The 23071-nt window shown below is 42.7% G+C and overlaps 1 protein-coding gene across 7 annotated transcripts in view; it reads left to right on the forward strand.

Moving 5' to 3' along the window:
• LOC126293353 (AN1-type zinc finger protein 6) overlaps positions 1-23071 on the forward strand; it is a 104861-nt gene that overhangs the window by 71700 nt on the left and 10090 nt on the right. For 2 of the 7 annotated variants that reach the window (XM_049986547.1, XM_049986548.1), the window contains exon 1: positions 19678-19878. The exons of the other annotated variants lie outside the window; for them this stretch is intronic. In XM_049986547.1, the coding sequence (XP_049842504.1) occupies positions 19740-19878 (139 nt within the window). In that variant the 5' untranslated portion in view covers positions 19678-19739. Of the gene's footprint in view, positions 1-19677; positions 19879-23071 lie in introns of those variants that run through there. 7 annotated transcript variants of the gene reach the window in all.

Here is a 23071-nt window from a genome sequence, read left to right on the forward strand (position 1 = left end):
AAAAAACTAAGTTCCAAGTAACACCGAAAACTAGGTCTTCATTCAGTTGAGTTGACTTTGTCACCGTTCAAACAATTTTCGTTTGCGTTTTATTTACGTACGACGAGTGAAAGAATAGTGTCTCTCTCTCTCTCTCTCTCTCTCTCTCTCTCTCTCTCTCTCTCTCTCTCTCTCTCTCTCTCTGTGTGTGTGTGTGTGTGTGTGTGTGTGTGTGTGTGTGTGTGTGTGTGTGTGTTTCTATGCTCTTTATGCAGCCATTGTAATATACAACGAAAGAAAGCGAACAAAAATACGAAGAGACAAAAGCGACAAACTGTCATAGCACGACTGAGGCTCACAGTTAACTTCGCGCGTTAGCAGACGCCCAAGTTCTCACTTTACCGCATGCACAGTATTTTACGTAGTCAGGCTTTTAGAGCTCTACAATGCTCACAATGAATCGATGACTGACATGGACTTTCCACTCGCGATGTGACGTGCATCCACCACGAATAGTGGAAAGGGAAAATGTCGACCAGTAAAACAGGCTCTAATTTGATCCAACTAAACCTGGATCGCAATAACTGATAAACAGCTAGTCGTTTAAGGGACAGGTACCATAGCGACGACCAGTCAGGAATAGGTTTGGCCACACCTGTTCTGTTGAACGTTTTCATTCCGCGCTTTTACTTAGTCCTAACTAAGACGGTCCGTTGCAGACGTCGTGTTAGGCTAGTAACGTTACAGGTTGATCATTTTTCGTTGTCTGTATTGTTCCTGTATCGGTGAGTTAGTTCAGAAGACAATGACTGAAACTAGGCAAAATTATCCTGCAAATTCATAAAGCTGTTATCATTTAGAGCCAATGTGAGATACGTTTTGCCTAAGTAAATTAGACCCGTTATCTTGCTGCATATGACTGTCACGTGCACGAGAGCTTCACTTGCCACTGTTTAAACCACAATAACATACCGACCGTCTTGCCTTTCACTTTTAGCACTTTTCCGGAATGTTTTTGCGAAAATTTTCAACGGCGGCATTAGCTTGGGTTATGTACTTTTTTTTTCCACGAGCGTTAGAGCTACGTTAGAAAGTACGTTTTTACGCAGTTCACCAGCAGGCCTCTGTTTCTGCGTTGATACATTGAAGTTTTGAGTGTATAGTGCGAGAGGACGTACTACCCACCTCGCTGTGCGCTCACGAAACCCAACTTGTTACATAAAAATATTTTCCATTTCACTTACAAAGTGTAAAATTCCCTATTCGGCAATACGTGACAAGTTTCCCGCGAGATGTAGCCCTTGTTGGTCGAGGCAAACGTCTGCTCGCTGCAGATACTCAACGCTACCTGCGCATCCGCTCTCAGCGCGAGCTCCCATTACACACACCAGAAGTTACGTCATGTCCTGCCAGTCAGTGAGTGAAGAAACTCGACAATGAACCATTTAAAGTAACGTACTTGCTTCTGTATCCCGGTTGATACGAGAGCTACGAGCGTTACCATACAACCGAATTACGTGCCCTTCGAATTCTGTGATTTGACGTAAAGCTTTTTTAAATACTTCGAACGGTTCGCGAAGTTAAAAGGTGTTACACCACAAGCGACTCACCCTGTGAACACAAATGAGCTAGTGGTTGACGTCAGAAGCTCCATGGTGCCCATTGACGGCTAATGTTGCGTGCAATGACGTAGTGACGTCAGAAAATTTATGCGAAATGCCGGAAGAGTTAGACGCTGCGCGGTTTGCGCTGGGATTAGCAGTTAAAGGTAAACAAATGGTAACTCAGTTGCTTATAAGTAAATGGAAAGACCCTATGTTACAGGGTTACACGATTGCCAGTCACTAGAAGCAACCAAATCTAGTAAATATGTGGAGGTATGCGAATTAAATGATCAAAACCGCGACAACATTAAAATAATCTCAGCTAAGAATTTGAAATTGATTGGAAGAGCCTTTGGATGTCCAGTTCACCCGCGGAGATGACATCCTCGTTCGACCGATGCTTGAATGTTGTTAGAGATTCTTGCAAGGTTAGATTGAGAGACGGAATAAAGATCTGAAGAAGAGAAGTGCGTTTTGTCACTTGTTCGTTTCTTAAGCTCGAAAGCTTCACCGAGATGCTCATCGAACTCAAATGGCGCGCTCACTTAGAGACGTTTTGCTTACTGTATGGTTTGCTGTTAAACTTGTCATCCAATATATTGCTTCCGAACGTGAAAGTAGTCAGATACATTGCTCACGCGGAGAGGTATCAACAGTAGTTCTACGCGGCCTCTCGCAACTGCGACACATTGGTCGTAACACTTATATACCTCGTTGTAGAAGAACGCACTCAAAAACTCCATTCAGTCGGTTTACACTTTTCCTCGGATGAAAGCTGTAGAAATAAGGGAATAAAACTTTGGAATGTGTGTGGATACTGCAGAAACGTAGCAAAATAAGTCAGCATATCATTGTACTAACAGTACGGCAATGAATTTCCGCGAGGAATCGTAATTGCGTCGCCCCGTGCCTGAAACGAGGAACATGAACAAATGCATTCTGCCATTTTACACTAAAGCAATGGGACAACTAACTGGGGCGGAGTATTACTTTTGGACGACGTATTTACCCAATAATGGGTGCACGACGATTTGGAATATAGCACAGATTGTTACCGGGTAATCTCAGGATATCAGTTCTTCGTTGCAACTCGATGTGTTTATCCCAGTAGTTGAGTGCATTGCTGTCGACGGGTGAATGCCTGAGAAGTTAAACGCAATTTTCTTTCAGCGAGTTGTCTATGAAGTAGAGGAAAACATTCTACGCAGATGGCTATTTGTAAAATTACATTCCACTTCCGTCGTCGGTTTCCCTTTCCGGAGGGCTTGGATGATTTAGGTTTTCCGTGACTTTCCTAAATTGCTTCAGGCAAATGCCGGGATGATTCTTTTGAAAGTGCGCGGCCGACTTCCACATCGTTCTCTAATCCGATGGGACTGATGACCTCACTGTTCGGTCACCTCCCTCAAATCGACCAGCCAACCAATTAAATTTCGATTGGTCCATTATTATCGTACTGGTAACGCGTTTGGTCCATACTAAGACGCCAGAATTTTATGCCGTGTAGTGTTGTGCGTTGTAGATTGTTACTATTTTGGGTAATACCATGCAATTTGAGGGGGAAACCGCTTGCCCTGCGGCTACCAGCAATTTTCACTGAAACTTAGTCGCAGATTGTATCACCTTTGTTGGAAATGTTAAGATTGTGTTTTGAAATGCTACAACCGTGATAATATCGAGACGGCGCGGTGGGAAACTGCTCCAGTTTGTATTCTGTTGCTCCAGTTTATTTTGTTGTGTTCCTTGCCACAGAAAACGCGCAGTGTTGTGATGTCATCGCTGTAGAAAGAGACGCGTCCGCATAAGAATTTAAGACATATTTTGTTCCAGCGTTGCAAATTCGAGAAGCTTTTGTCCTGTAGGGCGGTTCTTCCCAGCAATGAATCATAGTACTTGAGGTTGCCAGCGGGCGCTAAGGAAGTCGCGAATCTTTCCGTTGTCTCGTTTTTGTCGACCCTGGGCCATACCAGACGTAGGTAAAAGCAGGGACTTTTCTTTTCGACCTGCCATCGCGCTGCGCTCTACCGGAGCATTGCGAAGAGCGAAAGTTGGCCACGCCGCTGTCTCAACGCGGGCTTAGCCGATAACGGGATTGGGTGTTGCAAACCGTTCCCACCGCGTTGCGTACGCCGACTTACAGCAATGGTACCGCTGTAGGCAGCGTATTAGGCGTGAACTTCATGGATATCTAGAATGCGCAAGGTAGTCACCATTTTATTTTTGCTAAATGAGAATACAAGTATTGGGAGTCCATACGATTGATGCATGATAACAGAATTGTACGTACCACAAAGTTTTACGCCTCCCAAATGTTTGGCAGGTTTCATAATGAACATCGTGCAAATAAGACTTAAGTTTAAAAGACAAGCTAAAACAGTTCAAAAACCCAACAAATTTTTCTGTAGAGTGTTAACCATCTACCGCAGAATGCAGTTATATACCTCACATCCACACTGTCTAGATCGAGTTTCTTCACGGCAGCATTAACTCGTTTCATTTGCTCAGCAAGACGTATCCGAAATGAGAATCTACGTGCGATACTTCGTTGTGTGCATCATTATGAATGACCATGCGGAACTTCCATCCTACTGGGACATAGTGCGAGTGCCACTACTGATGTCTTTCAAGGTATACACTTCACTAAATAACCCAACGAAAATGGGTAAATGGGTGTATTTGTTTTTCAGGCCATTGTTTTTTCCCACTGTCACTCAACCATTGCTTTCCAGTATTGTCTCGGACGGTTGCCGAAGATGCAGTGATGCTATTAAGGCAAACCTTTATAATAATGGAGAAAAACGTTTTCGGTGTTAGCAGTTTGTGAATTAAATATTCACACCGCTGGTGCTGAACAGTGAATAGGAAGAGTTAGGCTTTCCCCATAGCTCGTGGATTTAGGTACTAAAAGTTGACCTACCAAGAATGCAGTGTAATAGATGTGTCCAGGGCAGATACTAAGTCTGCGCCTGAACAGTCTCGGCAGCTTGTAGCTGCGACAGCTCACGTTTATGGTAACGACTTTGCTACTTAGCGCACTGGTCACTTCACTCTTAAGCGAACCGCTCTCCCCTCTGCGAGTTTTGGTGCCCCGACCATAGTACCAGGTGATATTCGTAAACCATAAAAAATACTGACAATTTAAGCGCAGATTTCAGTAAGTATTGTAAGTTTTGTATTGTCTCTGCTTGCGACTGGGAAAAGTCTAGATGTTGACGAGACTTAAGTTTCCGAACCGCTGACGTAAAATTCGTAAAATAAGTGATCGAAGGCGCTGTACGCTTACATAAGATTTAAATTTATGTGCAAGATCGGAAGCATTTGGTTTAGATGATGATGATGATGATGATGATGATGATGATAAGACTATTACAAATCAGCCCCCCGGATTCGCCTAGTGTAATATTTTGCAGTGGATTGCGGCAAGACAGTTACAATAATAGTGTGCTTCTTGTTTTCGTGATGGGACTGTTACCTTCAAGGCGGTTCTAGGTGCTACAGTCTGGAACCGCACGTCCGCTACGGTCGCAAGTTCAAATCCTGCCTCAGGCATGGATGTTTGTGATGTCTTTCGGTTAGTGAGGTTAGTTACGTTTAAGTAGTTCTAAGTTATAGGGGACTGATGACCTAAGAAGTTAAGTCCCATAGTGCTCGGAGCCATTTGAACCATTTTTGTTACCTTCAAGTGAAAAGTACTGATATAGACGACCATAATGTTGGTATGCAGTAGATAAAAGCGTGCTGCTCATGTTTCCTGTTGCGTCACATTCATAATTGGAAGTATTAAACGGCTTACAGTAGTACAGTTTTCCTTAACATTATTTCTTGAAATGACAACCCAAACAAATCCTAACAAAACTACTAAGGAAACTTGAGATAACCGTGCATGATACCAAGAAATAAAGTAGCCGGTAAAACTGTTACCTGTAGTTATCAGGTCGTTTTAGCGGACATACTTCCAAATCATAAATGTGGAAGGTGAATAATATTTTTAGTGGCTTTGTAACTTTTAAGGAAAAATTTCGTTGAAAATCGCTCGGCCATCGGGAATAGTCCGTGTAGTTGGCCAATTTAAAAACAAATCCTGTAATAATCCAATCATTAAGAGATGTGATTCTAAAACCTTCAGTACACTAAGTATTAGTGTTACAAACTGTGTGTTTGTCTTGATGCAGCGTAACTGACGTCGCCCAAATACACGGACTTCATTTAGTATTTGAGAATGAGCACTTAGCGACTTCCCATACACTTTACATAAATTTTCAAACATTTTCTCGCAAACCCCTGTTTCACAAAATAATGAAATTAGTTTATCGCTTACTAAATTTTCTGTTCATGCAGTAAAACTTCATCATCCATGAAGTTTTATTACTTCTTTACAACTCTCTCGCAACCGTGCGCAGTGGTTAGCACATTGGACTCTCATTGGGGAAGACGACGGTTCAAACTCGCGCCCGGCCATCCTGATTTAGGTTTTCCGTGATTTCCTTAAATTGCTTCAGGCAAATGCCGGGATGGTTCCTTCGAAAGGGCACCGTCGATTTCCTTCCTTCCTTACTTCGAGCTTGTGTTCCGTCTCTAATGACCTCGTTGTCAACTGTACGTTAAACAGCAATCTCTCCTCCTCCCGCAACACACACGCACACGCACACGCGCGCGCGCGCGCGCTCAAAGTTATATCATTATTTGACAGTACAGCAGAAATGACGTCAAAAACGTGTAGATGCGTGAAAAACTAGCTTTTACTTAAAATGGCGTGCACTTAGGATTAGCAACAGACTTTAAGCATAATTCCAAATCTACCGAAAACTTTTACTCGCTTACATGCTTGTTAGGCTATAACAGTCACACACGAAAACGGGAATATTTCCACAATCCCAATAAAACTGTAAGTGATGAAGGAAAGAAATTACTTTCATAGTAATTGAAATCTTACAACTTTGCCATTTACGAAACATTGATGGCATTTACCATATTTTAAAAGTTACGTCCTTTAGATGGCGTCCTCCTGTACGAATACATTCTTGAAATCTACTGTCGAGATTCCTCATTGATCGCTGCAACGTCTCAGTTGGGATTATGTGAATTGCATCCCGACTTCTGTTTCAACTCATCCAGCGTTCTTGGTCGAATAGTGTACTCTCTGCCCTTGAGGTAGCTCCACAAGAAAAAATCTCAAACTGATAAATCTGGCGATCTAGGGGGGCTAGGGCATGTTACCGAATCGTGAGATCACACGATTGGCAAACAATTCCCGCACATATGCCATTGATTGCCGTGCAGTGTGTGATGTCGCTCCGTCCTGTTGGAACCAGACTTCTTGAACTTCGTAAAGTTGTTCAATGCAGGTTTAACGGAAGTTCGTAACATCCCCACGTAACGATCGGCATTGACAGTTATTGTGTTTCCCTGTCCGATAATCCAATGCGGTGAAACACCACACCATAACAACACTTTACTAGCGTGTGAAGGACACTCGTGAACGTCATTAGGATTTGTTTGCAGGTTTAACGGAAGTTCGTAACATCCCCACGTAACGATCGGCATTGACAGTTATTGTGTTTCCCTGTCCGATAATCCAATGCGGTGAAACACCACACCATAACAACACTTTACTAGCGTGTGAAGGACACTCGTGAACGTCATTAGGATTTGTTTGCTCAGTAACGGTAGTTCTGTGAATTGACATAACGTGTGAGATGAAAATGTTCATCTGACATACACAACTTGTTTGGAAATTCCTAATCTTTATCTTTATCACTTGTTGACAGAATCCGAATCGTAACCGGTAATCGCAGTCCTTAAATTGTTGCATCGTGTGCACTTTGTACGGAAGAAATTCTAAATAAAGTTGAAAAATCCTGTGAACAACCTCCCGGGACATTCCTACTGCTGCTTGCTTACGAATTGAACGCCATGGGCTCCGTTAAGACTCCCGTACATCATCAGTGTTCGCTGGAGAACGCACACGTCTTGGTCGTCCTGTTGGTTTCTTATTAAGGGCAGATCAACCCTCTTCTAGGTATTAATCCAACATTTTATCGCGTGTTTCAACGGAACGGCATCATGAACGTCCTAAATTATAAAAACGTCGAAACTCCCGTTGCGCCACTACCAAACTCATTGTTTTTATAAAACATTTTTATAGCTAACGCACGCTGTTTCCCGTTCCACTGTTCCATGATTACGGAATGTTTCCTCCCTAAGTGCCACACACCCGTAGTGATGCCATTGTCCATGGCTGCCACTACTCATTTCAAACGTTCCTGTTATTGTCACCCTGTATTTACCACGTGAACTCATTTGTAAAGGAATCGGATGTTTGAAGGCGTTTTGTATATGAGAAGACAGGTTCTGTAAAGAATCGGTGATTTACCATTTCTAACTAAAAGCCTTGGAGCAAATTTAAGTGAGAAATCATGCTCATAAATTATAGCAAGAGAGCGGAACACATAGCTGAGTGCTGGTTACTCATGAGATAAAAGTGCTGGTCTCCATACATTAATTGAAGAAAATTTGTTAGCAATCGGTGTAGTGACCTCAAGACAACCGGAACTGGACTTAACAAAGGCGGCGCCGAAACAGCACTGTAGCCCTTCAGAACGACGATGGTTGCCGTGTGTGGCAGCAGAACGTAGGAAATAGCGATGCGTTTGGTAGGCTCTGTGCCTGTCTACAGAGAGTGGACGACCTTTCATGCCGCCGCTGGTGGACGAGGTCATGAAAGTTATCGTCCTCGACTTCTCTCAAAACGGTGCGCCCCGATACCAAGGTTCCGTGGTTTGTTTCTAATGGCAGATTTGCGCCCCATAAAGCTAGAACTGATAAGCTCGGTGTGGTTAGTAAGTTATATTTTGGAGAGGCTTCCACGTGCTGCAATTGCCTCTCCGAAAACCGTGAAGAAGAATTTGGTGTATTAATTTTTTAGGTTATTTATATGCAACTGAATAAATTGTATTTATGACCTAATTCCATTTAAACATTGTACTGGCACGGATATCTGTTGTCTTAACCAGTAATATAGTTGTATTCGAAGTCTCCCTGGAAGTTTAGATATTCAGATAAGTCGTACATACAAAGTTAGTAGAGTTCTGCAGTGAAATGAGGATTTGTGAACACCTTTGAGTATTAAAGTGTGGAGTTTACAGTAAAACGGTCACTGTCTAGGAATGCGCAAGCTTTGAAGTTTCCTATTGTTGCTTTATGTAAATACCACTGAAAAGTTAAAAATTTCCCATCATAATAAAATCATGTGCACTAAATTTCAGAATTGAACTCAACAACTAATTAAACAATAAGAAATCAAATTGTCACCCGTATGACGAAATGAAACAGCTAATACGTTTTGCTTGAATGACAGTCTCTTGGGATTTTGTCAAGACAGTCCACTGAGTATGTTATTACGGTTTTGCAGTCATGAAACTTAAAGACGTAAATGTCTTATTGAAGTAGACTGCGGTTTTTTACCATTTAATTCGACATTGATTCCTTCATAGGGGAGCTTACTAATGTTCATAATAAAAATCACAACGCTACGGGAGTGCGTTCCGTGTTCCTTCGTGCTTTTTACACACTCCGGTAAAACCGCTTACAGGAACGAATTTCTCCGTGATTTTGGCCGTCGATTGTGCCTAACTACTTAAGAGGGAAGCGTTCCGGAATGTGGCAACAGGACGTCGTTCGCGGAATGCAACGGCTCGCCCTTTTTTCCGCCGGACACGACGGGTGGAATTGCGAAACGCCGCCGCTACGTGGAAGTGAAGCCGCCGGCCGGCTGACTGGGCACGGGCCGCCCCCGGGGTCAACGCTCTGGCTGGGGCGGCGCCGGCCGGCATGGGTTCGACGCCCGCCGCGGCCAGCCTCAACCAGCTGCGCTTCGCGTCGCCTCGCCTTGCAGGGACAGTCATTGTGACGCTTACCGAGCTGAACAGTCTGATATGGGAAAACAGAGTTGAAAGGAATAAGCAGCAGCTGAATCGTAAATAGAAATAAACTTTGCATCGAAATTCGGGATCGCTTAGTAGAAGTAACGAAGCAGTTCTTTCTTAGAACCGAAGTAGCGCAAGGATCATACTAGAAGCAGACTAGCAAACGCGAAGATGGAATTCTCCACTAAAAGGATTCTGCTAGTATCGAAGATAAACAGTAATCGGAGGAAGAAATTCCACGTAATGTTCATATGGAGCACAGCATTGTATGAAATAAGACTTTGGTAAAACCAGAAAATAGAAGCATTTGAAGTGGTACATAACGGACACCAGGGAATTAGTTGCGTGGAATGAAAAGGAGGCGTAAAAGGCAAAACCTGTAGGGGAAGCTGCGATCGGTATATTTCCGTCGAATATAGAAACGTCGGGGATGAGAATAATTTGCGATAGAAGAGGTCGTGGCCCATTGCGTCAAACCAGTCTTCTGACAGGTGACGGAGTTAGCGACGGAGTTTGTGATAGGACGCGCGAAGAAAAGGATGCCCCCGAGGAGGGGCTACAGCATAGCTAACTAGTGGAAGTTGAGTTCGCACAAATAGTGTGTGACAACTCTGTCCGGCCTACGCCAAGAGCTCATTCTTAGGTGTTCACCTCTTGTAGACTAGAGTTAATTGAAACTAAATGTAGATATTGAGTGCTTTGCATCTACATTTGTATTCATCAAACTACTGTGCAGTGAATAATGTATGCGCATGCTTTTCCAAAGTTTAAAGCACCATTACTCTCTTTCGAACTCTTCCTTACTGTATTCACCACGTGTATGTGCGTACGTTGATAGTCGGCGTTTCACCGTGTGAAGGCAGAATTCTCAAAATCTATTGTGGTGCGGCCGTGGTGTACTTGATTCCAGCCACGTAGACGGGACGAGTTGTTCTCACTCGTCTTCACATGGGCGTGGCTTCTTGGTCCGGCGAGAGGGGAACCCCACCCCTTCCCGTCCACGTGTGGCGCTTGTGGTTTGCAGATCACTGCGCGCCACGGTTCATTGGTCTGTGTTCTATTTTCCAATCGGTGTGCTGCGGCAGATTTGCGGACGGATCTGCAGTCTATTTTAGGCAACGTTCAAACCGATTTGGTTGGAGTTTTGAAGTTTTTTGAATTGTCCAAGGTTTTTTCCAAGATTCGAGTGAGATGGTTCTAATGTGCTAACAGTGTGACTGGCTCACATTTTACGTGAGTGGTGAACCACTGACATTTTTGTGCCACCCTTTGTCGTTTTACTTGTGTTTTAGTCTCTTGTAAACATCTTTTAATCATTCCAGTTGTCTTAGCGTGTGTGTTCACATTTTAGTGATTTTATTCACATTCGTTTCTTTTAATGTGTGTAAGGGCGCTGTTAATCCCGCTGTTGAGCGCCCTTAAGCAAACCACAAGTGGAGAGACCTAGGGCCGCTGACGTTTACTTGTTGGTGCGACCCAGTTGCAAGATAGTTGTCAGTTTCGGGTCTCCTAGCGACACAAAAATTCATAGCATTTGTCGCAACTGTTGGCAAGAGTTCATTTCAAACCCTTTTTTTCTTTCCAATTAACTCAGCATAGAAAGAAATGCACTTCTGCTTTGCGGTGATTTGTCAAATAGCGTGCAATAAAGTAGACTATCTCAGCGCTTAAAATTGGCGCGTGGTCCCATGCAGACCAAGTGGCAAGTAGTCTAATTTTTTGTGGCCAGTCCTACGTAGAACTATATTTAATAAAATATACGTGAAATGTGGTTATTCGCGGCTGGAATATTTTGTAGGTTCCCCATATAAGAAGGTAGTGTTGTAGAGTGTTACATAGCTATATCTTATAACCGTGTGTATCGTATGTGTTGTACTAAATAGCATGCCAACGGAAATAAATAAAAATTGTGGTTCGTATGGCGAACTGAGGTACATATCGTCATGAAAACTAGGATTAAACGTTGCTGGAAGATGTAAACTTTGCTTTGACTTAAGTTTGGTGCAGTGTTGTTCCAATGGTCGCGGTATCTTCTGCTTCGGTGTCTGTGGTACTGTTACCCACGTTCGGAGGTTTGTGAAATAGTTAGACGCACTTCTTCACTTTTGTCGTTTTTCCTGCATTTTCCAGTATAAACGTTCGCAGAGTATATTTCGCTTTACGTCGCTTTTTATAGGGGAAGCATGTATAATGGCCCTCTGATCGCGCAATATTTTGTTTGGTAATGTCGTGGCCTGAATTAGTTTCAAATACTGCGCATTGGATGTCGTTCCTCGTGAAAGTTGTAGTAATGTTGTTGCACCCGAATGTCTAAAACCCTTCTTTGCGCACAGGCAATATAATTTTAACGAACGGGTAAGGTGGCAGTGTTGAGGCAGTTTTCGAGATACGCAGTCAAGTGGGGAGTTTCCAGTATTCCCTGCGCAGTGCTGCAGCAAACGGCAGTGCCCTTCAGGGCAGGCAGCACTCGTTCCCAGTATGGCGCGGAACTGCTGTGAACGTTCTAAGTATCCAGTTAAGCGCCTCGCAAGGACTCTGCTAGCTACGCCCAGGCGTCCTTCGTCCCCTGCGGCATTAGCAAGAGGCCGAGGAAGCAAACACAGTCCGTGGCCTCGCTTTGTGTTACCAACCGCGAGTGTGGACATACGGCGACTTTCGAAGAGTCCGTAACTCCACCGTCAGCGAAACATCAGTCCGAACAAAACATTCGTGTCAGCGACTAACTGGTGATGACTGTCTGTATAATCGAAGTCATTGACGAAACAGTTGGTCAGGAATAACATATGCGTCTTAGAAATTGTTTTTAAAGGGAACGCACTGTCGCTTCCACAGTTAATCTTTATTTAGTACTGCCCTCTTCGTTTCTAGATACCTTAGCACTTTACTTGCAGTAGATCGCTCGGTCGCTGTCTGTTTTATTTCTTGGCCTCTCCGTTTTCTTTCCATTTTTTTTCTTCCAGAGTTCTTGTTAAAAACATGTCTAAATCAGGTTTGTTTTCCTAATTTGGATAATTTCTGTGAGGTTACTCTCGTCGCTAATCAAGGAAATTTGCATTGCTTATCTTTCTGCTCAGCTGATCATCGTTAGCGTTATGCATAGCAACATTTCCATAGCTTCCAAGTGATCTCATAGCCATTTAGGACCACACTCCAGATCAGCAGCGTAGCAGTTTTTATTCATTTCCATACTACACTACTTGCCCACTAGTAGTTCTGCGTTCAGTGAATACACGTTTGGCTGTTTTGAAATTTCAGTAACAGTAAAATTAGATCCCACCACCATTATTACACACCAATCTTTTTCGCCTTGCTTCTCGTAGAAGGAAATGACTCTTCGCCTCCAACCCCCCTCCCCGCCCTCGAGTGCATGTATTGCAACCAATACACTGGTCAGATGTATTTTTCCGAATCCCTTAGGCCCTGGCACTTTTCGGATCGGACCCATCTTCGAGAATGATACAGAAGCAACCTTTCCAAAGGAACCATGGCACAGATTGTTGTACGAGGGTTCTTTAGCAATATGTAAATGAGTTTAAAAGCGGAGGTAAGTACTTGGAAATGTCACAACCGTTTGCGATCAGAACCAGACAGAACCCATTGGTCAGCGTTCGGCCTTGCGATCGACGTAGGGACGAAACTGGCCTCAGTCCGTGGCTATGCGTTGTGGCTGACGACGAATGAGGCGGAGCGGCTGAGGCAGCGGCCACCCTGGCACCCTTCCGCCGCTCCCCGCCCCCTCTCACAGAAGGTGCGCGCGCAACTCCGGCCCTGCAGGTCGCGCCGCGCGTCCGTGTACAGTCGATTCCTTTCCGAACTTAAAGCGGAAGGAACGCGTGGCGTAAACCCCGCTCTGGCAGCGCCCGTGCACTTTACAAAACATGTCGCTTCTGCCAAGTTTTCAAGGTGTGAGCAAAAATTTTTAGTATTAAGTCAAACAATTCTGGTATCAACTTCGGAAGTCAGTTTCGTATTGTAACATTTTCCTATAAATGCTTCCCCTTTAACGTGTAGAATACATGAACTAATTTTCGGGTATGCTCCCCCCCCCCCCCCCCACACGCGCACACACACACACACACACACACACACACACACACACACACACACACACAGTTTTGAAAGGATTTCTAGTGTAGCTAGACACCCCGCTATGATCACAGCCTTAAGATTGGAATTCCCCATTGACGTTTTTATCAAGCTTCGGTTGTTGTCAGCGACAAATGCCCCGTTCTGAGCTGTTACTTCGCAAGTGAAGTCTTACAGTCTGAAATATTGAACTTGGCTTTTTGCGTTAGCAGTTTAGTATACGGTGACCTCTAAGATGCTAAATACTCAGTGAAGGCTTCAGTAAGTACTGACAACAAAAGCACGTTTATATCAGCATTATCAACAACGGAAATCTCAAACTAAACGTTGTAATACGAAGAAATGTTAGTAAACGTAAATTCGCCTCGGAAAATGTCAGATTTTGGCGTTGGGAGGTTCAAATTGATTTAGGTTGTAGTAGTTTCGCATACACGGAGAGAGTTGCGCAGGATAGACTAGCGAGGGGAGTTGCACCAAACCTATGCTGGGAGGGAAGGTCGCAACAACAAATCATCGTTTAGCGCATTGTCTTATATTTGTACGCGATTGGAAAACACTGACTACAAGGGTGACTGATACGGACGGGCATGTTGCGAAAGAACATATTCAAATTCTTCTCCAATTATACTTACTGAAGTTCTTTGCTGTTTTGTAGATGGCAACAAACTTTTTTTTTCCGGAATGAGCCTAGCTTCTGTGAAGGCGGATCCGTGTACGCTTAATGTATTCTAACTGGGAAAATGAAATAACACACCATTTAGCGAACTCGTTGCACGTCAGTTATATACGAGATAGCTGTACATTTTAAGCGGCGAACACTGGGGTGTCCTCCCACTGGTTAGACAATAGTGCGCCATTCTGGTGATATTTAAATCGCTTTAGTCCACATGGCGCGAAGACTTTAAGATTCGCCCATGTCCTGTTGAGTCGCCATAAGCTCCCTGACAGCTAGCAACACTGTTGCTAACTTTGAAGCGCAAACGGCTGCGGGCTAAAACAAGTCGTCTATAGACGAAACGTCAGAGACGATTGCAAAATCGCATGATTGGTTTCAGTAGGCGCGCGAAGATGTTGCGTCCAGTCAACGGCAACTCGGATGTCATCATAAGGTACCTGTAAACGTGCAAACTTGTCAAACGCGCTATTGTCCAGCCGCAAATTCGTTAAACAAGCCCCGATCACATACAAAGAAAGTTTGTCAGTTTAACCTCACTTTGAAGCAGACGCTATTGTTGTTCGTAAGTATTTAGATAGTAATGAGAATGGCACAGACGCAGACAAAGCAGTCCTAGCATTGACTTTGGCCCTGGTTGAAGAGGAAGAAAAGGCCAGGCAAGATACTGGTACCCTTGAAAATCTGCTAAAGGAAATACTACAGTCTGGATCCGATTATTGCATCAACTCTTGGAATGGCATAAAAAGAAACGGGTTAAGGCCCTCTTAAAACAGCAAACTTACCAGTCAAATTCGCTACGGATAGGGCAAACAAGCTGTACACGTACAAAGAAAGCTTGTCAGTTTAACTTTGTTTTTGAAGCATATGCTTTTCATTCATTCCCAGTACTGCCAAAATACAAATGCAGATAAGGCATTTCTAATATTAACTCTGGGACTATGAAGAACAAGTAGCAGCAGCAAACGAGACGCTTGACCAAGGAATTGTTTAAAATGAGAAATATGCACATGAACACCACCTAATGGAGGTGTTAAACACAGACCCTAATGTTTAAATCAACGTACTGCGGATGGACAGTGAAACGTTTAATAACTTTATTTATTTCGCCTTCACATTGAAGGAGACACAGGTATGCGAAAATGTATTTTCTTCTGACATTTCATTGAAATACCACACTGCGAGAACATAGAATATTAATAATTGTGAGAAGAACCGAGCACATAAATTTGTCATTGCACTCGGACTTGTCTGTCAAGCGTAAATATATTGTTCATAACCTATTATTGTGTGGTATATAAGGCTGGAAAGGTAGTGATATCGTTAGTTTCGTTATTTGTCACCGCTGTTTTGTTTTTATTCCTGTTCGTACAATCCCATAGTCATAGGAACTCCCCATACAGTGAGATAAATTGTAATAAAGTAGTTTTCCACCGTAAGTATGTGGCGAAACATCGAAACGACGTCCACCGTCTCGTCAAACTTTCCGTGAAACCCGATCCGTGCTTGACAAACACCAAACAGCACCATACGCGGTCAGACATTTAGCAAGCATAGCGAAGCTTGACAAAATGTTCGATCCTTTACGGGGACCTTCACAGCTCTACCAATCCGGACAGAGCTTGCGCCAATTGGCTCGAAGTATGTTGTCGTGCTTAATTGTTAGTTTCCAAAGTGCTTAAACTCTCCTAGAATTTGTTGCGCTAGCGTCTTGTATCAGATTTTCTTCAGAGCCCATTTTCTATTCCCGTTCCCTAATATTGATTTTACGAGACATTGTTGTGTTCTTCAGTCCTGAGACTGGTTTGATGTAGCTCTCCATGCACTCTATCCTGTGCAAGCTTCATCTCTGTTACTACTGCAACCTAAATCCTTCTGAATCTGCTTAGTGTATTCATCTCTTGATCTCCCTCTACAATTTTAACCCTCCACGCTGCCCTCCAATACTAAATTGGTGATCCTTTGATGCCTCAGAACATGTCCTACCAACCGATCCCTTCTTCTAGTCAAATTGTGCCACAACTTTCTCTTCTCCCCAATCCTATTCAATACCTCCTCATTAGTTACTTGATCGACCCATCTTAACTTCAGCATTCTTCTGTAGAACCGCATTTCAAAAGTTTCTATTCTCTTCTTGTCCAAACTATTTATCGTCCATATTTCACTTCCATACATGGCTACACTCCATACAAATACTTTCAGAAACGACTTCCTGACACTTGGATCTATACTCCTTGTCAACAAATTTCTCTTTTTTGGAAACGCTTTCCTTGCCATTGCCAGTCTACATTTTATATCCTCTCTACTTCGACCATCATCAGTTATTTTACTTCCTAAATAGCAAAACTCCTTTACTACTTTAAGTGTGTCATTTCCTAATCTAATTCCCTCAGCATCACCTGACTTAATTCGACTACATTCCATTATCCTTGGTTTGCTTTTGTTGTTGTTCATCTTATACCCTCCTATCAAGACACTGTCCATTCCGTTCAACTGTTCTTCAAAGCCCATTACTGCCTGACAGAATTACAATGACATCGGCATCCTCAAAGTTTTTATTTCTTCCCATGGATTTTATTACCTACTCCGAATTTTTCTTTTGTTTCCTTCACTGCATGCTCAATATACAGATTGAATAACATTGGGGAGAGGCTACAACCCTGTCTCTCTCCCTTCCCAACCACTGCTTCCCTTTCGTGTCCCTGGACTCTTATAACTGCCATCTGGTTTCTGTACAAATTGTAAGTAGCCTTTTGCTCCCTGTATTTTACCCCTGCCACCTTCAGAATTTGAAAGAGAGTATTCCAGTCAACATTGTCAAAAGCTTTCTTAAGTCTACAAATGCTAGAAATGTAGGTTTGCTTTTCCTTAACCTAGCTTCTAAGATAAGTCGTAGGGTCAGTATTGCCGCACGTGTTCCAATATTTCTACGGAATCCAAACTGATCTTCCCCAAGGTCGGCTTCTACTAGTTTTTCCATTCGTCTGTAAAGAATTCGTGTTAGTATTTTGCAGCCGTGACTTATTAAACTGATTGTTCGGTAATTTTTACATCTGTAAACACCTCCTTTCCTTGGGATTGGAATTATTATATTCTTCTTGAAGTCTGAGGGTATTTCGCCTGTCCCGTACATCTTGCTCACCAGATGGTAGAGTTTTGTCAGAAATGGCTCTCCCAAGGCTGTCAGTAGTTCCAATGGAATGTTGTCTACTCCGGAGGCCTTGTTTCGACCCAGGTCTTTCAGTGCTCTGTCAAACTCTTCACGCAATATCATATCTCCCATTTCATCTTCATCTACATCCTCTTCCATTTCCATAATATTGTCCTCAAGTACATCGCCGTTGTATAGACCCTCTATATACTCCTTCCACCTTTCTGCTTTCCCTTCTTTGCTTAGAACTGGGTTGCCATCTGAGCTCCTTATATTCATTTCTCCAAAGGTCTCTTTAATTTTCCTGTAGGCAGTATCTATCTTGCCCCCTAGTGAGATAAGCCTCTACATCCTTGCATTTATCCTCTAGCCATCCCTGCTTAGCAATTTTGCACTTCCTGTCGATCTCATTTTTTAGACGTTTGTATTCCTTTTTGCCTGCTTCATTTACTGCATTTTTGTATTTTCTCCTTTCATCAATTAAGTTCAATATTTCTTCTGTTACCCAAGGATTTCTAGCAGCCCTCGTCTTTTTACCTACTTTATCCTCTGCTGCCTTCACTATTTCATCCCTCAAAGCTACCCATTCTTCTTCTACTGTATTTCTTCCCCCCATTCCTGCCAATTGTTCCCTTATGCTCTTCGTGAAACTCTGTACAACCTCTGGTTCTTTCAGTTTATCCAGGTCCCATCTCCTTAAATTCCTACCTTTTTTGCAGTTTTAATCTACAGGTCATAACCAATAGATTGTGGTCAGTCCGCATCTGCCCCCTGGAAATGTCTTGCAATTTAAAACCTGGTTCCTAAATCTGTCTTACCATTATATAATCTATCTGATACCTTTTAGTATCTCCAGGGTTCTTCCATGTATACAACCTTCTTTTATGATTCTTAAACCAAGTGTTAGCTATGATTAAGTTGTGCTCTGTGCAAAATTCTACCAGTCGACTTCCTCCTTCATTTCTTCCTCCCAATCCATATTCACCTACTAAGTTTCCTTCTCTCCCTTTTGCTACTACCGAATTCCAGTCACCCATTACTATTAAATTTTCGTCTCCCTTCACTATCTGAATAATTTCTTTTATTTCATCGTACATTTCTTCAATTTCTTCGTCATCTGCAGAGCTAGTTGGCATATAAACTTGTACTACTGTAGTAGGTGTGGGCTTCGTACCTATCTTGGCCACAATAATGCCTTCACTATGCTGTTTGTAGTAGCTTACCCGCATTCCTATTTTCCTATTCATTATTAAACCTACTCCTGCATTACCCCTATTTGATTTTGTATTTATATTCACCTGACCAAAAGTCTTGTTCCTCCTGCCACCGAACTTCACTAATTCTCACTATATCCAACTTTAACCTATCCATTTCCCTTTTTAAATTTTCTAACCTACCTGCCCGATTAAGGGATCTGACATTCCACTCTCCGATCCGTAGAACGCCAGTTTTCTTTCTCCTAATAACGACGTCCTGAGTAGTCCCCGCACGGAGATCCGAATGGGGGACTAGTTTACATCCGGAGATGGCATTATTAAATACCACTTCTTGATATAGCCGCTAAATGCGTGCTCAAGATGTTCATCGTTCGTCACCGGATTCTTCCTCTACGTTGTAGGTATTACCTTGCAATTATCCACAGAGCTGCCATAGATGACACAGGATAGACATTAAGTCAAACTCTTTCTGAAATTCCTCACGATCGTTCAACGACGATACTTTTCTTCTGCACAACAGCATCATCAGCGATCAATCTTAATATTGCTGGTGTCAGTACCTTATAAATCTTTTATATGTACTGATTATTTGAGAAGCTACTACGCTTCCTCGCCACATACCCCATGTTACTTCCGATCCTGTAGAACATTGGCAGTTCTTAATAACGTGCTGGGTACTGTTAGCCAAGTATTCTTCCAGCCACTTCCAGATACTCACTAACGGTCGTATCTTTGAGTGTCGATCGCCTTTCCAAAAAGTAGGCAAACAGAATCTGCTAGTTCACCTGCATCCATTGTTAGTGACCGTGTGTGAATAAAGCAACCTGTTTGACACGAATCCTGCTCGGAGTAGACATACTGTTCATTCCGTCTCCATCGGCAGTTTTACAAGATATCGGGTCTATAAAAACGAGCAACGTTACGATCTAGTGACAGTTTCTTCGTATGGCGCCTCGAATGCCACGAGTGAAGGGCACGGGGTATTGGAAATAGCACGGCCGCCAGTGCTAACGCAACTGCGCCCGGCTGGTACGCAGTACGCATGCGCGCCGCCGCGCCTGCCCGGAAGCCGGGGCAGCCGCAGGCGGCCTCAAGGCGCTTCCGATGGGCGGCCTTGCGGCGCGAGGCAGACGGGACGGACGCTGCGAGCGGCCGCAGTCAGTGCGCTCGGGGCTGCCGCCGTTGCCTGCCACGCGACGGATGGGAATCTCACCGCGAGGTCCGGCCAGCGAAGCTCACCAAGGTACGACGACGGCCCTGCGGGAAGCAAGCAAAAAACAGACGACGAGCGAAATTGGATTTGCTCCTTTGTTACAATGTTAACTAGATCGCTAGAAACCCATGCGGATATCCACAGTAATAATTACTTTCTGCATAAATGTCCCCGCCTTAGTGAATCGGCAGATAACTTTTGGTTCAGTTGGCAGGTAGTGTCGATACTACCATTTTTTAAAATTTGTATTATGTAAGATTGCTAATAATATTTGGTTTGAATCGCTACTTTCGCCCACTTGGGACAGTGTGCTAGTGGTTGGCTGTAATGGCAGTTTCCTGCAATGACTGACATATCCTTCCACACAATTATACGTACATCCTGTTTCCGTCATACCGGCAGCAGCCTTATGTCTTGAGCCACCACTGTTTAGCTGTCACTTAACCAATTACTGAAAGTTTGTGCAAAGTATGTGACTGTCTTTTGGAACCTTCGTTCCATGTTCAGATTCCTATTTGTGTTTCACGTACAAAATACTGTGCAGTAACAAATCGACAAATCTCTAGATGTCCCTCTTTGATATGTCGGTAATTCCGCATAGTGACACTATGTTGAGAAGTTCAGTGTGTTAACAGGACTGTGTGCTGTGCTGAATTAATGTGCATTTGACAGCATGCAGTATGTGGCAACTTATATCAACTTCGTTTTACTTCCCAGTGTTGGAATATGTTCCACAGAAAACTTCACAGAATCGTTTTTCGAGTAACTGTAATTTCTGGACTGTGTCGAGAATTGCAAACTGTGGGGTCACGATCGGCTTCTATGTTCTCAGTAAAAATAAAATAAGTTGAGAGGACTGGGGCAGTGGAAATTCCGGACAGTCAGAAGCCTATCGGAGCTCTGGTGTGACAAACAGATGAAAGTGAACAAAATCTTAATATATGGGATGTCGATAAGACGCAATTGTGCAGATGAGAAATTTGCAGATATGGATAACATTTGTTATCCGTGAAGACATACCACAATTCGCTGTGGATCACCTTAGCAAGACGGCAACATCAAAAGTAAAAAAAACAGGCCATAATTTTGTTGTTAACTGGTGTAAAGTGTTCAAATTTTATGACTTCCTATGTCAAACCTGGGAAATTTGGAAAATGTAAATCACCAGATAAGGAAATTAAAGTAGCTTTCGAATTATTTTCCATGCAATCTTTCTCACACACGAACAATAATAAATTCCTTAAGAAAGCTGTTATAGTGTGAAATGAAATTGTATAAATTAATTTAGTGGTCTTCAAATAAATCTGAAAATCTCATATTACATCAACCATTTAAGTATGTTGAAAACTTTGTGGTAAAACACACACAGTCTTGAGTGACCACTTCATGCCAACTATCACTACTTTTCAGAACATTTCCAGATGTGAGAGGAGGAGGTTGCGACTTATATTCATTAGGACCAGGAAGAACATTTAATCTGTTTCCTGTATACTGTGACACATCTAAAGTGCTCCAAACATGACCTCAACAAATTGTTACTGAAACAGATTGAGCCTTAGGAGTCACCTTCTAGACACTGCTGTATTTCATGTTCACCCACATGACAATGTACAATCTTGTTCTTGGCCTGCCCCCATATGCTTATTCCCCAATATATGTAGCAAATCCAAGCCATAGGTATGTTATGTCTTCAGTAAAGTGACCTACACACACACTTCGCTCCAAGGTGATTTTGCACGACTTGCAAAATGTTAGTTGTTACAAATGTTCGACAGTTTGTCTCTGAGCTGTCAGTAGCTCTCACCGCATGCTGCAAAGAAAATGATTAACATTTTGTAAATTTAATTTCGTCAGTGAACAGTGTCATTAGGAACTTTACAATGCTTGTTTTGATACTGTTGGTGTAATTTCACTTGTCTTTTGTGTGTGTGTGTGTGTGTGTGTGTGTGTGTGTGTGTGTGTGTGTGTCAGTCCACCAGAAGAAAATTATTACATGCCAGTTCGATTTTTCAGTGCACTTCCTGTGGAAAGTGTTCAAATACCTGAATTGTTTGTATTTTCAAAACTGAAGAAAGTGTGCGATTTTTAATGCAACACACAGTTCTTGAATGCCAAGTGGGAAAACCATTACTTTCCAATTTTCACAACAAGTGTTTGTCACTGAATATCGTAATTTCTCTCTCTTTCTTCTCTCTCTCTCTCTCTCTTTTTTTTTTTAGGGTTTCATACCCCCAATCTGTTGTCCATCTCTTGTGTGTTACAGACTCCTTTCTATCTTCCCTTGATGGTGTATATAACCTAAGCTTGTAAATAATTGCAATCAAAAGATGCTGCCATATGTCTGGTATTTTGATACTTGCAGACTTGTTCTTCAGAACTTATTAATGACCTATTTACAGACATGTCTGTTGTGATGGTGTAGCCATGAAGCACTCGCCCGGAAATAGAGAAGTCACGGGGTCGAAGGTTGGTCGGACCACTGACTTCTCAGTGTTCATTTGAACCTAACCTTCACCTGTAGACTGTGTAAAGAGTTACCAGAAGCAGCACGTGGTTCGGGTTCCACATTGAACTGTAGGTCAGTCGCCTCTCCTGGGTTGGATGACTGAGGTAGTTAATTGTGTGATCGATGGGCATTATTCCCACACCGTCTCTCAATATGTTTTCCCATGGTCAGATGCCGTGCTTTAATCCAGTTTCAATAAATTATATGGACGAGAGGTCAGAGGAGCTGAATAGTATTGTTTCCACACACAGTAAGACGGTTTAAAGATCATTGCTCATTGTACTTGCACACTAGTTGAGCAACGAAAAAGGAGATTATCTGATTGGAGGAGTATATTTTCATAGATAACCAAAAATTTACTTCATATTTTATTGGCATTAAAGTAATTTGAGGAAATAAATTTCCTAGACTGGCTAGAAATCAGTAATTGGGCGTTTAGATTGTGCAATACATTTGTTTATAAGGGTTGTATGGTGTGTGTGACAAGGTAGAAATGCTCGCACTTCTGATTTTCCAGAACCAGAAAGTAGGTAGAGCACAGTTTATTACATTAAAAAGAGGCTTTGGTGATGGAAAAGTAAAACACATGTTGAAGACAATATTTTTAGACTAGAATAAATAATTTGCTTTAAAATGTGAATATCCCATACATGACTTAGTTATCTGTGAGGGTATAGAGCAGGCAAATAAAAATTTTTTCAAGTGTATTTAAGAGCA

This window comes from Schistocerca gregaria, chromosome 10, assembly GCF_023897955.1.
Source record: "Schistocerca gregaria isolate iqSchGreg1 chromosome 10, iqSchGreg1.2, whole genome shotgun sequence".
In the NCBI taxonomy this organism is placed as follows: domain Eukaryota; kingdom Metazoa; phylum Arthropoda; class Insecta; order Orthoptera; family Acrididae; genus Schistocerca; species Schistocerca gregaria.